This window comes from Lagenorhynchus albirostris, chromosome 20 (assembly GCF_949774975.1).
Source record: "Lagenorhynchus albirostris chromosome 20, mLagAlb1.1, whole genome shotgun sequence".
NCBI lineage: Eukaryota > Metazoa > Chordata > Mammalia > Artiodactyla > Delphinidae > Lagenorhynchus > Lagenorhynchus albirostris.
In genome coordinates this window covers 1,626,474-1,641,883 of record NC_083114.1, presented here as the reverse complement: position 1 = coordinate 1,641,883, position 15,410 = coordinate 1,626,474, and the positions used below count along the sequence as shown (strand labels likewise).

At 55.1% G+C, this 15,410-nt stretch overlaps 1 protein-coding gene across 4 annotated transcripts in view; it reads right to left on the bottom strand.

The window, feature by feature from the left end:
• SLC5A10 (solute carrier family 5 member 10) overlaps positions 1–10,372 on the bottom strand; it is a 56,328-nt gene extending 45,956 nt beyond the window's left edge. For all 4 annotated transcript variants that reach the window (XR_009537394.1, XM_060132904.1, XM_060132905.1 and 1 more), the window contains exons 1-7: positions 8,907–10,372; positions 7,890–7,961; positions 7,522–7,626; positions 7,132–7,191; positions 6,325–6,429; positions 410–515; positions 33–113 (exon numbers count right to left, since the gene is read on the bottom strand). Coding sequence is in view for 3 of the 4 variants with exons in the window: in XM_060132904.1 (XP_059988887.1) it covers positions 33–113; positions 410–515; positions 6,325–6,429; positions 7,132–7,191; positions 7,522–7,626; positions 7,890–7,961; positions 8,907–9,020 (643 nt within the window). In the remaining variant the exon portion in view is untranslated. The remainder of the gene's footprint in view (positions 1–32; positions 114–409; positions 516–6,324; positions 6,430–7,131; positions 7,192–7,521; positions 7,627–7,889; positions 7,962–8,906) is intronic.
• Positions 10,373–15,410: the final 5,038 nt, after the last annotated feature.

Genomic DNA, 15,410 nt, shown 5'->3' with positions numbered 1-15,410 from the left:
TCGCTGCTGTGACAGTCCCCATGGCCTCTCACCTTTGACCGTCAGGATCACGGCTCCCACCACCATGATGAGCGTTTGCAGGGTGTCTGTGTAGATCACAGCGGCCAGGCCCCCTGTGGGTGGAGACGAGAGAGCTGGAGGGGCCCTGGCCTCGACAGGGGAGGGACAGGGAGGTGAGCAGAGCTCCGGGAGGGACAGCTGTTCCACATCGACGTCCCCTGCCCTTGCACGGGTGGGTGAGCTGTGGACGCAGCAGCCAGGCCAGCGGAGCCAGCTGCAGAAGCCCAGGTGCCTGACACGAACTGGCCAGGTCCCAGGCTGTGGGAGGGGGCGGCCCCCTGCCCCCCACCAACCGCTCGGGTTCCCGTGCGTGTCCACAGGCCACACCTGCCACCCGCAGGCGCCGTACCTGCGATGGTGTACAGGGCCGTGACGGCGAGCATGAGGATGGTGGACAGGTAGAAGTTCCAGCCCAGGCAGATGTGCACGAAGAGGGCCCCCGCGTACAGGTCGATCTGGGGACGGGAAAGGGGTGTGTGCAGGGGCCCGAGGTAACCGCAGGACCCGGAGCGCCACACACCCGACGTGTGGCCTTGATGCCCCGTAGAGGAAGAAGGGGAGACCCCCCCCCACCTTCCAGGGACTGTTCTGAAGGGGAGGAAGTCCTGGCTGTGGACAAGCAGTGTGCAGGGGACGTTGCTGATGTTAATAAAGTCCTGAGTGGCCTCTGCCCACCAGGGAGCGGTGTTGCTGTTCAGTCTGGCCCCTGCCTGGGGATGGAAAAGGGAGTCCGGGAGGGCTTCCTGGAGGTGGGGGGTCCAAGAAGACGAGTGAGCCTCCATCTCCAGACCCATGTCTGTCTGGGTCCCTGGGTCCCTGTTCTCTGCTCCCTGTTAAGCAGGGCACCCCAAGAAGAAACCAGATGTGTGCCAGGGGTGGGCTGGGGGAACAGAGGGGCCGTCTCGCTTATTGACCCACCATGGGGTTGACACTGAAGCCAGGACCATGGCTCAGGCCGAGGCTGCTTCCTAGCGCTGAACTGGACACAGTCCTGCCATCCCAGGCCCTGGGGCAGCACAGAGGCAGGAGTTGAAGCCCTGGGGCTAGTCTTCTAGCCTCAGCACTGGAATGGGCCTTATGGACCACGACTGCCCGCCCCTCCCCACTGCGCAGTGGGTGCCCAGGGAAGGAGGGAGGACCCGATCCTGCGGGACCTAGGGCTGGGCCAGGGTCCCTCCCCGCCGCAAGTTTCCAAAACTGCCATTCTGGGCTTGCTTAATGGCAGGGAGATAACCCAAAATACAGCCTTTGGGGCCAAGAGGCTCCTCAGAGAGCTGGGCAAGCCCACGGGTCAGCTGAGCTTGCCGAGCGGGGGACAGTCTGCCCGAGGCCTGGGGCACCGGCCGAGCTAGGAGCCGACCAGCCCCGCTCGGAGTCAGGCTTGTGGAACCCCTGCTTCCCCCAGGCTCCTCCCCTCCCCTCACCTGCCAGCGTGGGCACTCAGACAAGGTGTTCTCGGGAGTCGGCGGCCCCTCACTCTGCCCCGTCAGACCAGGGACAAACGGAGGCCCATGGAGGGCAAGCGACCTCCCCAAGGCGAGGCTCTGGCAGGTATCAGAGATGGAGGGGACCGGCGACGGAGCAGGGGGGCTCTAGAAAGCAGCAGCCCCTCCTCCCACCTGGCAGGTATCAGAGATGGAGGGGACCGGCGACAGAGCAGGGGGGCTCTAGAAAGTAGCAGCCCCTCCTCCCACCTGGCAGGTATCAGAGATGGAGGGGACCGGCGACGGAGCAGGGGGGCTCTAGAAAGTAGCAGCCCCTCCTCCCACCTGGCTGTCCTCCAGCCACTGCTCAAGACCACTCCCTGGACCCCATCTGCCTCAGAGGACAGCCCTGGCCTGTGCGCCCAGCCTCCAGGCTCTGGCCACGCATCCCTTTAAGCCCAGGTAAGTCTGGTCACGCCGACATTCCACGCCAGGCACTTTGCTGCCTCCAGGCCTTGGCCCGCCCAAGTCCCTCTGCCCTGGGACCTCCCATCTCTGCATCTCATCGCTCAGGACTCAGCCCGCCCCGACGCCCTGCTCCCCGACTGCTCTACTGCTCAGGGACTTCCTTCCAGGGCAGCAGATCTGAAGAGTAATGCGCGGGCAGCGGGAACAGCACAGGCACAGGTGTGGAGGTGGGACTTTAGCCGCCGACCCCCTGGGGACCCTACGCAGCTGCCGCTGGAGGCCAGCAAATGTGCGGTTGCCTGCTGGCTCTAAAGGAGACCCCGCGAGGAGCCTCAGACAACCCCCGGCCGGATCTGACCTCTCCTGCCGACGGAGCTCCCTCTCCTGGGGCCCCAGGTGAGCTGCAGCCTGCTAGAAGCTAAGAGCCCCGCTCGGACCTGGGTCTGTGTCCCTGGTGAGCACGTCGCCTTACCTCCTGAGCCTCTGGGTAAAGTATGGGTGCAGATGTGGAGAAACACAGGCACTTGTGCTCGGCCCCCTCTGGCCCTGCTGGCCTCTGCAGGCCCTGCGCAGGGCAGGCCGCGGAGGCGCAGGCGGGACCCCTGAGGGAGCCGCTCCACTCCATAGAGCGGGGCACGGGCGCAGAGGCACGAAGCAACTGGCCCAAAGCTGCACGGTTGTGAGCAGGGCTGCGGGCTTTAGGGCTGACCCTCGGGGCCCCTGAGAGGGTTGACCCCCCCCTTCCTGCACCATCCCACGGGCTTGCAGGGGCCATGAGCCCCGGACATGGGAGGGAGCTGGGCTGAGCTGACCTGCAGGCTAGGGCTGACGAGCTAGGGCTCGTCACAGCTTCTCAGCACCCCGAGTTCCCCACAGGCATGTGCCCCCTGGCTGGGCCCTGCCCTGTCCTGGCCACCTTCCTGCATGGGACCCTACTGCCCCCTCCCTTTGTGGATAGCAGAGAAGCTGGGCAGGTCCCTGCACTGACATTTACCACGAGTTTACCCCAAATCAGCCTGTGTCCCCAACCCCCAACCTCGCCCATCTCCACAGAGGCCATCACTGTCCCTTCAGTGTTCTGGACACGTCTCACCTTTGCCACACTCCCTGCACCCAACCCACCGGCCACGGCTGTTGATTCCCCAAGTACTCCTGCCCGCCTCCACTTTCCCCACCCTGGGCCCCATCCCTTTGGAATCCCCTCGCTGGTCCCTCCTGCACTCGGCTTGTTCAGAGGGAGCGCCGGGGTCTCTGCATCTCCACTCGCGCAGAATGAAACCCACCTCCCGGCCCAGAGGCCCTGCACGCACCCTCTCCCCAGCCCCATCGGCTTCCCTCGGCGGCTGGACCACTGTCTCCAAAGCAAGCCTGTCCCTTGCTCCTTCTCTTCCGTCCAGATTTCAGCCCTGCATTTGCTGCACTGATCACCCTTGTACCACTCAGTGTGGATGCACTGCTCTGCTGACTTATCTCATCTGCCTGGAAGGAAAGGTCCTTGAGAACGAGAAATGGGTTCATCATGGGTGCCCACCCAGGGCCTGGCACACAGTAGGTGCTCAATAAACAGGCACGTTTGCATAGACCAGGGGCTGGTACACTACAGCCCACAGGCTTGATCCCATCAGGCGCACTGGTGTGTCTTTCAAACGCCAACAGCAAATTTCAGTGGTGTGTAAGTGGCATGCAAAACTGAGCATACTTTCTATCTGGCCCCTCACGGAAAACCCAGCCGAGCCTGACACAGATGATTCCATTCAGTCCCATGAGGTGTGCCGGGCACCTAGTACCACTGGGGATACACCAATGAACAGAGAAAAAATGGGGGAGGCAGACTGTGGCCATTCTAATGAAATCATTTGGCGTAAGAAGGTAGCACGTGTGTGAAAGACAGGGGGCGCAGGTCTGCACCTGCAGGGCAGCCGAGGGCCTCGCTGAGAGGGTGAGCTGTGAAAGACCTGAGAGGCAGGGGCGTGAGCCACATGGATATCCAGGAGAAGAGGTTCCAGCCAGAGGACACAGCAGGTGCAAAGGCCCTGTGGCAGGGTCATGCCTCGGGTGTGCTCAGTGTAGCTGGAGTGATGTCTGCGTTGGGAGAAGCAGGAGAGGTGAGGGTCTTGCTGGCCACGGTTGGCCTTTACCCTGAGTGGCCTGGGGTGTCAGGCTGGGTTTCTCTATTTCCCAGAGCACACGGTGATGGAGCTCGGTTCCCCCCAAGCCCGTGTGAGGCCCCCTGCCACCCATGGCTTGCTCTCTCTGCAGACCACTGTCCCCACATGGGGGCTGGCGGCAGGCGGACCCTGTGGTCTCTGGACAGGCTGCAGCTGGTGAGGGTCCTGGGCGTTCTTGGGGCTCCACCCAGTGAGGTCAGGGCCTCTGGGGGCCGGCTGGGCACACACACTGCAAACAGCTTCAGCCCAAAACATTAGCTGGGGGGCCCCAGTCCCTCCCAGACCCAGCCCGGCAATCCTCATTCCTCCTGCTTCCCTGTCCGCTTCATCCAGGCAGCCCCAGCCTTGAGGCTCCCCATTTTATAGGTGGGCAAACTGAGTCATCCCATCACAAAGTGGGGTCTGAAGTACCACGCCTGGCTCCTTCAGTGCCACACGGCAGCGCTCGGGCCCACTGGGCTCTAACGGTTGTCCCTGCCCGATTCAGCAAGTGGTGGCCACTCCCTAGGCCTCAATCGTCTTGTCTGTAAACAGGGCTGCACACGAGGTGGCCTCGAAGGATCCCCCACTTTGCCCCCCAACCCCGACATTCTGGACGTCCTGCCCAAGCTATGAGTGTGACGTGTGAGCTCTGACTCAGAGCCACCAGTAGGACGAACAGGGGGGTGGGCAGAGAAGAAACCCCTTCGACCAGGGGTTGGCCTCACCAGACTGCCCCCCGCCCCCCGCCTCTCACCCCTGTCCCCTCCAGTCCATCCTCTGGGGGTGCCGGTGGCACTAACACAGACCTGACCGTGTCACCTCTGCTCAAAGCCTCCAGGGCCCCTGGGGCACTCCTCACTCATCTCTGACGGAGCCCCCCGGGCCAGGGCGGGAACTGCCACCCAAGAGCCAGCTGCGGCCCTCAGGTCTGGCTCGTGGATGGCTGGTCCGCCTCAGCTGCCACCGCTCCCGGTCACCTCCCTCCCAGCTCCTCCTCTGCTCCCGAGGCGCCTGACCCTTGCAGTCTGGGCCTCCGGACAGGACCACCCCAGACGCGCCCTACGCCGTGCACCTCTCTCCTTGGCGTTTGCACCCCCCATGCCGTGCGTACCCCCTTCTCCACTAGACCCCAACCAACGCAACCCCAGCAGGCACCGCCAACCCCTCTTCTGGGTCCGCACTGTCCCCCCCGCCCACCGTGACACACCTGCGTCCCCCTGTACCTCCCTGCTGCCAGGGAGGCGGCCGGCACGGGGTGGGGGAGGCGGGAGGGGGAGGGGAGGAGCCCGCGTGGGAACTGGGCCTGGAGAGCAGCGGCGCCGTCCTGGTCGGTAGAGGGAAGCCCCAGGGGAGAACTCTTAGGATCTGTCCAGGGAAGAAGCCTGCTCTCTAAACACCCCGAAACCCACCCAGAAGGACGTGCAGACGTGCACCTCCGGTGAAGGCCCGGCCGGCCGAGGCTCCCGGGGCTGCAGGGGCCGCGGAGGAGGAAGCCCCGGCCATGCCCTCAGAAGCGCCAGGCCTCACGCGGGAGGAAGCCGGCTCGGGGCTGGGCGGGCTCGCTCGGCCGGAAGCAGGCCGCCCAGGACCCGCCGTCCACCTCTGAGCCCTCGCAGGGGCCGGAGCTGGAGCGGCTGGACGGCCTCAGGGGACCGGCAGGCACCGAGGACTCGGGAGGGTGAACCCGAGGCCTGGTGCTGCCGCGGAGTTCTCGCGCGCCGGGGACCAGCTCCCCGCCCTCCCGGCCTCCGTCTCCCTACCTGTGAAACCCAGGGTGTGGACAGGACGCGCCCCACGCTGGCCCTCCAGTGGGGCCAGGCCAGGCCCCCAAGGGAAAGGGGGCGCCGCGGGGTCAGCCTAGCGGAGGACTGACAACCAAACGGCATCACGGGCCAGAGACCTCGGGCTCTGGGCGCCCCCTAGTGGGCGGTCCCGGCTCACCCGGTGCCGGCCCTTAACCGTAACCCCTGACACCCCGCATCCAGAACCTAGGCAAAGCAGGAGTCACGGGGCCTACGTTCTGACCCCAAATTCGCCGGCTGCCGAGCCCAGCCCCAGGGTGCTGGGCCAGCTGTGTGACCCTGGGCAAGTCAGTGTGCCTCTCTGGGCCTCAGTTTCCCCAGCTGTTAGACAAGGCAGAGACAGATCAAGGGATGTCAGGTCCCTTCGAGGACCCCAGAGCAGGGATGTTCCAGCCAGAAGCTGGGGGTGGGGCAGCTCACCGATATCTTGGTGAAGACAGACAGCAGCAGCGACAGGACAGACAGGTACATGCGTATCCGTTGGCCTCCATAGCGCTTCTGGATGTATTCAGGCATGGTGACTATCTGGCGGGGGCACGGGGGCAGGGGTTAAGCGTGCTGCGAGACCACAGCCCATGTTCAGGACTGGGAGCTTCTCACACTCCCAACGCCAGGCCTGGAATTCCAGGCTAAGCGCTCTGATCACATCCTGAGGGGCTCAGGCCTGGGTGTGGCAGGCTGAGACAGGAGGAATGGATTCGGGGGACTGTGCCTGGGGGCACAGGGATGAGTTTGGAGGCCGTGGTGACAAATCCAGTGAGCTTCGGCTGGCTGGGGAGGCTGGCTGTGCCCGACTGAGACAACCAGGAAAGGGGATCCCCTGGACTTAGTGACAGCCCAGCTGGGGCTGAAGGAGTGGTGGAGTCAAGGACAGTGTCCCCTGGGTGTGCCACCCAGGTGTGCAGCCCAGGTGTCTCACCCAGGTGTGTAGCCCAGTGCACAGCCCAGGTGTGCAGCCTGTGTGCTCGGGTAGATGCATCATCCCCCAGATGCAACACGCAGGTACAGTAGAAACCAACAGACGAGGCCCACGGGCTGAGGTCCGAGGGGACCTGTCTTCGTGGGCTGATGGGAATGTTAGTTGGACTAACAACAAACCCAGAACTGAGAGTTGTGGGTTCACTCACCTTGTGAGTGAAGCCAGGGGTCCTGCCCATCACCACCACCCACTCCAACCAAGGCCCGGACGCAGGCGAGGCTGTCCTGAGGCCCCAGGAGCAGACTCACCTCCGAAGAGATGTAGATGGGCACGAACACCCACGCCAGGGCCAGCAGCACGTACGTGGCCTGAGGGGGACAGAGGCAGAGTAAGGACAGCAGATACCAGGGGTCTGGAGGCCTGAGTTGCCATGAGAACCTGGGGCGGCCCCGCCCCCGCAGCCCTATAAACAGACGGCCAGGCAAAGGCTCACGGCTTCCCGCGGCTCTGCAGCATTCTGAAGACCCAGCTTCCCCAGGAGCGCCGCCTGCCTGGACGCTGGCCACCCCGGTTGCTGGGAGCTGCCCCTCTGGCCACGGAGGGATAGGCTCTGATGCAGCCCCATCCAGCGTCTCTCAGGGTTGCTGTGCTTCCTCCCACGGCCCCACACAGCCTGGGCCCGCCTTCCGGGAGCTCACATGCCACTCGAAGCCTGCCACCGCCAGGCCTCCAGCTGCACCCGAACCCGCCAGTCCGATGAAGAGGCCCGAGCCCTCGCTGCTGGCAAAGAGGGAGGCTCCCATCTGGAGGAGAGAGAGGAAAAGGATCTAGCAAGAGGCCCACCCCGACTCCGAGCCCCACCCTTGCCACGTTTTCCAGCACCCCAGCTTGGGGACCCCCTGTCAGTCTCAGCCTGCCCCATCACTGCCTGCTTGGGCTGGCCTGGGGGGTGACATTGGGTGAGGAGGACACACATAGTGACCGCAGGGATGCAGATGAGGGCTGACCTAGAGATCAGATGCGGCCCCACCGGAAGGAGGGGCGGGAGGACACAGGGTGCACTCACCGGCCCCCACGTCATGTCCCGGCCCGCCAGGAAGTAGCCGCTCACTGTGTTCCTGCTGGCCCGGCACGAGGACTGCAAGGACAGAGGTGGAAACTGGAGCCCTTGCGTGGCTCGTGCCGCTGCTGCGGAAACAGTCCGCTGGCTCCCCAAAGACTTAGACACACAGATTATCCCGGGCCCCAGCAAATCCACTCCCAGGATACAGAGAAGTGGAAACAGGTGCTCGAGCAAAACCTGTACTCGAATGTTCACAGCGGTGTTATTCACAACAGCCAAAGGGTGGCAACAGCCCCAATGCTCATCAGCTGATGGCGTTAGGAGTAGACAGGAGGAGGCCCTCCCCTCCGTGCAGGGTCCTGGGGTTCACTGCGCAAGTCCCTGTCCCCTGAAGCCCCGGGGTTCACCTGTAAACGGGGCTGGCCTTTGGCCCGGGGCTGTGGGAGAGTTAGGGTGATGTGCACAGTGTCTGCATAGAAGGGGCCCCGCTGCTGCCGGTGACGACCAAAATCGCTTCTCTCCTATCAAAGGCGGGAGAAACTGACTTATGAACTAGGCTAGGCTGGTGGACACGGAGTTGTCAAAACAGAGACCCCCAGGTCCTGCGCGCCCCTCCCCGCCTCTGGATTCTGGCCCAGCTGGTTTGATGCAGCCGAGAACCCCTGTGATTCTATCGTTCAGGGCGATGTTCGCCCAGTGAGTCCATCTGACGTCGGAGGCGAGGCCAGGAAGACGGCGTGCTGTGCCCGGGCCCCCAGCCTGTCAGCCGCATAGAAGGCCCCAAGCCTCGCACTCGGCCTGCCCTTAGAGAGACTTCCTATTCCTCACTTTAGAGACTGAGAAGCTGCTGCCAGAGAGTGAAAGGGGCTCGGTCAAGGCTCCGACAAATCTCCCCCGGGGCCGGGAGGAGGACCCCGCAGGCACCAGGCCTCCAGGGAGAGGATGCAACGCCCAGGGACGTGCCGGCCGGTTCCCGCACCCCACTGCCCACCCCAGCTGGTACCACCACCGCCCTCTCACCCATATGCCCACGGCCACGTTCAGGGCAAAATACACGGTTATGATGGTGATGTCGACCACGCTCAGCTGCGGCCCGGGGGCGTGGGGACCGCCGGTAGAGTTGTCCGCAGCCATCCTGCAGCAGGGCCAGCTCGAGCGGGAGGAACTGAGGCCAGGCCAGGGCAGAAAGGGCTTCCCGGCAGGAAATAAATTGATGATTAAACCGAGCCGACGGTGCCACCTCCTGCCCACGGTGTGGCCGCGTGCAGGGAAGCTGCTTCAAAGTGCAGCTACATCTCCTCCACCCCCAGTGGGGATCGAGGGAGTGGGGAGCGCTCGGGGGAGGCTCGGGAAAAGTAAAGGGAGCCTAGTGGATCCAGAGGCAACCAGAATCGTCCCAGAAAGGGGTCGTTGCTGAATGGGTGGCTGAACCCGTATGTAATTCGGATAAGAAGCACGGAGGGTTGGGGACAGATGCCCCACTTCTGGGGACACTGCCACGATGGCAGCCACATCCTTCTGCACCCAGCAGGCCTTGAGTGGACCGAGAGGGTCCTGGGATAGTGACTTGCGTCACACGGTTCACTTCCAGCCACGGCAGTCCTGGTCCTAGAACACCCTTCGCTGGACAATAAAGGCCTGTCACCAAATTTCCTGCTCCCTTTTCTAGACCAGTGATCAGGCCAAACCGTCCCATCCTGACCATCCCCTTGGGTCCCCAGGGTCTCCCAGGACCCCAGATACTGGGTCCTAGTATCCAGCAAGCGTCTGCCAGAAGCTGAGAGCCACCATGCTTAGCTCTTCTGCGCACTGTCCCCTTTTGCGCTCAGAGTAGGTGGTACGGGTCACAGTCAAGGGACGAAGGCAGGAGGCTGGCCACCTGTCCCTGCACGACCACTGGAGGGCCAGAGCTGGGCTTCAGCTCCACATCTGACCCCAGATGCTCCCTGTTGGTGGCAATGATGTCTCTGGTTCCACTGGGTCCTTCCTGCTCAGATTGGTCACTAATTAAATCAGTGTGTACAGCCGGGTGGGTCTCCGTGTGTGACATTTGGAGTTTAACCAGGACACGCAACCCCTCCAGAAGTGTTAATGAGTGAACGGCTGGCACTGGGAACACACTGGCCTGCAAAACCAACTGTGCCTGTTACTCGGTAACCGAGGCAGAGGGTTTAAAGATTAATCCCCTCACATGCGGGACTAGACGGGGAAGAAAAAGTAAGTCACTGCTTACCGTAAAGTCAGGCAGGCTCAGACCGCCCCTCCCCAACTACCCTCACCTTCAACAAACTAGCCTCTCAGGTGGTTTTACTTCCCAAGCCATTGCTAGAAATGTATCGTGAATCAAAAGATCACTTTGGGGCTTCCCTGGTGGCACAATGGTTGAGAGTCCGCCTGCCGATGCAGGGGACACGGGTTTATGCCCCGGTCTGGGAGGATCCCACATGCCGCGGAGCGGCTGGGCCCATGAGCCATGGCCGCTGAGCCTGTGCTCCACAACGGGAGAGGCCACAACAGTGAGAGGCCTGCGTACCGCTAAAAAAAAAAAAAAGAAAAAGATCACTTTGTACTGGTCAGAGGGCACAACGGGATAACGTCCAGATTTATGAAATTGGTCTCCTAAAGATGCAGTAGCTGAAAGAACAGTATTTGGTCCCCGCTCCGCAGCCTGGGTCTCGGAAGGAAATAAACCACTTAGAGACAACACTGCCACCCACTCCACCTTCTGATCAAAAGGCCTGGGTAAAGGAAGCCAAGAAGAGCTGATGGATGGGGACAGCGAGAGGGCGGCAGTGGAGGAAATGAAGGAAGCCTTTATGTCCTGTTTACAAACACCACTTCTGACACCAAATGTGTGTGGGTTTTCTCCACTCCGACCAATTCTCCATCCCTCTGGACACCAACTGGGTGTCCTGTGACTCAACTCAATTCTGACATTATCTGCGAGTTAGCGCAGACCCCACAGGCTAAGGGCTCAGTCCGGCAAAACTGCTCCCACTTCAGATGCCAGGTGTAAGTCCTGGGCCTCCCGTACTTCTGCTGAGCGTCTGTAAATTGGGAGCTCCCATACCCCTTCTTCAGGTTTGATAATTTGCTAGGATGGCTCACAGAACTCAGGGAAACACTCGATTACTTATGATTATTATAAAGGATATTTCTACAGGATTCAGATGAAGAGGTCCATTGAGTGAAGTCCAGAAGAGTCCTAGCACCAGTGTGTTCACCAACCTGGGACAGTGTGTTCCCTTCATCGTGTGGGGTTTTTATGGAGGTGTTATCACCTAGGCATGATGGATTAGATCACTGACACTAATAATTAGCTCAAGACTGAAAGTTTCAATCCTCTCATCATGCCTTGGTCTTTCTGGTGTCCAGCCCCATCCTGAAGCTCTCTAGGGGCCACTGGACTGTATACTTTAAAATAGTTTAAGTGGTGAATTTTATGTTATGTGCATTTTACCTTGAGGATAAAATAAATAGGCTTCTGGAATTTAAAAGGCTTTAGAGGTCTTGGCCTCCTGCAGAGATGTACTGAACCAAGGTAGAACCCTGCACCTATTAAGATTTTCTTCAAATAAACAGCAATACAAGAACAGTAGGGGACTCTAATGCCTCACTCTAACAATGCATAGATCATCCAGACAGAGAAGCATAAGGATACGGTGATTTGAACAACACTACAAACCAATAGACCTAACAGACATATGCAGAACATTCTATCTAATGACAGCAGAATACATATTCTCAAGTGCATATGGAACATCTTCTAGAATAGACTATATGTTGGGCCACAAAAGAGGTCATAGCAAATTCAAGAAGAGTGAAATCATACCAAGTATCTTCTCTGACCACAGAGGTGTGAAACTAGAAACCAATAACAAGAAGAAAACTGGAAAATTCACAAATACATGGAAATTAAGCAACACCCTCCTGAACAACCAATGGATCAAAGAAGAAATTATAGGGGAAATAAAAAAGTTTCTTGAGACGGATAAAAATAGAAACACAACATACCAAAATCTATAGGTTGCAGCAAAAGCAGTTCCAAGAGGGAATTATATAGCAATAAATGCCTCAATTAAGAAGCAAGAAAGATCCCCCCCAAATAACCTAACACTATGACTCAAGGAACTAGGAGAAAAACAAATGGAGCCCAAAGTTAGCAGAAGGAAGGGAATAACAAAGACTAGAGTAGAAATAAATGAAATAGAGAACAGGAAAACAATAAAAAAGATTAACCAAACTAAGAACTGGTTCTTTAAAAAAATTTAAAAATTGACAAAACTTTAGTTAGATTAACCCAGGAAAAAAGAGAGGACACATATCAACAAAATTTTAAATGAAAAAGGAGACATTACAACCGATACAACAGGAATACAAAGGATGACAAGAGGCTACTATGAACAACTATATGCCAACCAACTGAACAACCTACAATAAATGGAAAAATTCTTAGAAACATATGAACTACCAAGATTGAATCAGGAAGAGATAGAAAGTCTGAACAGACCAATTACTGGTAATGAGATTGAGTCAGTAATCATAAATTTCCAAATGAAGAAAAGCCCAGGACCAGATGGCTTCACTGGTGGATTCTGCCAAACATTAGAGAATTAATGCCAATCCTTCTCAAAATCTTCCCAAAAACATCAAAGAGGAGCTTGAACACTCTCAAGATCATATGACAAGGCTAGCATTACCCTGATGCCAAAGCCAGAAAAGGACACTACAAGTAAAGAACCAATATCCCTGATGAATTTAGATGCAAAAACTCTCAATAAAATACTAGCAAACCAAACTCAGCAGCACATTAAAAGGATCATTCACCATGATTAGGTGAGATTTATACTGGGATGCAAGGATAGTTCAACATATGGAAATCAATGTCATAAATCACATTAATAGAAAGAATGAAAAAAAATCATATGATCCCTCAATAGAGGCAGAATAAGCATTTGACAAAATTCAATATCCATTCATGATAAAAACTCTTAACAAATTAGGTATAGAAGGAAGTTCCTCAACATAATAAAGGCCATGTATGAAAAGCCCACAGCTAACATCATACTCAGTGGTGAAAGGCTGAAAACTTTTCCTCCAAGATCAGGAACGAGACTAGAGTGTTCCCTCTCCCCACTCCTATCCAACACAGCACTGGAAGTCCTTGCCAGGGCAGTCAGACAAGAAACAGAAACAACAGGCCTCAGAATTGGAAAGGAAGAAGTAAAACTGTCTCTATCTGAAGATGACATTATATGTATAAAAAATCCTGAAGACTCCACCAAAACAAAACAAAACAAAAACAAACCAAAAAAACCTGTTAAATCTAGTCAACAAATTCAGTAAAGTTGCAGAATACAAAATTAACATGCAAAAGTCAGTAGCATTACTAGACACTAACAACAAATTACCTGAAAAGGAAATAAGGAAAATGATCCCATTTACAATAGCTTCAAAACCAATAAAATACTTGGGGATAAACTTAACCAAGGAGATGAAAGATCTCTACTCTAAAAACAGTAAGACACTGATGAAATTGAAGAAGATGCAAATAAATGGAAAGGTATCTTGTGTTCACAGACTGGAAGAATTAATATTGTTAAAATGTCAATACTGCTAAAAGCCATCTACAGAGTCAATGCAATTCCTATCAAGATTCCAATAGTGTTTTTTAGAGAAGTAGAAAAAAACAATCCTAAAATTTACATGGAAACACAAAAGACCCCAAATAGCCAAATCCTGAGAAAGAAGAACAAAGCCGGAGGCATCACACGTCCTGATTTTAAGCTATATTATAAAACTGTAGTAATCAAAACAGTCTGGTTCTGGCATAAAAACAGACAAATAGACCCATGGAACAGAACTGAGAGCCCAGAAACAAACCCAAGCATGTACAGTCAACTAATATTTGACAAGGGATCCGAGAATACTCAATGAGAAAAGACAGTCTCTCTAATAAATGGTGCTGGGAGAATTGGAAATTCACATGTAAAAGAATGAAACTAGACCCCTATCTTACACCACTTACAAAAATTAACTTGAAATGAATTAAAGACTTAAATGTAAGACCTGAAACTATGAAAAACTCCTAGAAGTAAAATAGTAAAAAAAGCTCCTTGACATGGGTCTTGGCAATGATCTTTTGGATATGACACCTAAAGCACAAGCAATAAAATAAAAAAACAAGTGGAACTATATCAAACTAAAAGATTTCTGCATATCAAAGGAAAAAATCAACAAACTGAAAAGACAACCTACAGAATGAGAAAATATTTGCAAACCTTTATCTGATAAGGGGTTAATATCCAAAAAATAAATAAATAAATAAAGAACTCATACAACTCAATAGCAAAATAAATAAATAAAATTTAAAAATCTGATTTAAAAATGGGCAAAAGGCCTGAATAGACATTTTTCAAAAAATGATATATGAATGGCCAACAGGTACATGAAAAGATGCTCAACATCACTAGTTGTTAGGGAAATGCAAATCAAAACAACAATGAGATATCACAAAATGAAAATTTCAAAACATTGCTGAAAGGAATTAAAGACCTAAATAAAATGGAAACACACCCCATGTTCATGGACTGGAAGATTTAATATTGTTAAAATGGCAATACTCCAAGTATTTCATTCTTTTGGATGTTACATTCTTTGGGGGGGCAATACTTGATATACAACATACATTTATTAGTGAATATCCCTCTGAAATCAGCTACAATATTAAAAAAAAATGATTGCACTATTTGGTCAAGCAGAACCAGGAACTTTCATTAAAAAAAAGTACAGGACTTCCCTGGCAGCACAATGGTTAAGAATCTGCCTGCCAATGCAGGGGACACAGGTTCATTCCCTGGTCCGGGAAGATCCCACAGGCTGCGGAGCAACTAAGCCCATGTGCCACAACTACTGAGCCTGTGCTCTACAGGCCGCGAGCCACAACTACTGAAGCCCGCGCACCTAGAGCCCATGCTCCACAAGAGAAGCCACTGCAATGAGAAGCCCGCACCACGACGAAGAGTAGCTCTTGCTCACCGCAACTAGAGAAAAGCCCGTGTGCAGCAATGAAGACCCAACGCAGCCAAAAAGAAAATATAAATTTATTTTTTAAAAGTACAAATCTGTTAAAAATTTCAATTAGTATACACATATATATAACATACTAGTTATGTTACATGCTACAAACCAAGGTGAATCCAATGGAATGGAAAAAAACATACATTTTCTTTTTGAAAAATATTTATTTATTTGGCTGCACCGGGTCTCAGCTGCAGCATGCGGGCTCTTAGTTGCGGCATGCAGGATCTAGGTCCCTGACCAGGCATGGAACTCGGGCCCCCTGCATTGGGAGCACAGAGTCTTAATCACTGGACCACCAGGGAAGTCCCTCAAAGTATTTTCTAATTCACCTTCTGATTTCTTCTTTTATCCCACTGGTTTTTAAAAACTGTTTTCTAATTTCCATGCATTTGTGAATTTTCCTGATTTCTTTCTGTTACTGATTTCTATGTCATTACATTG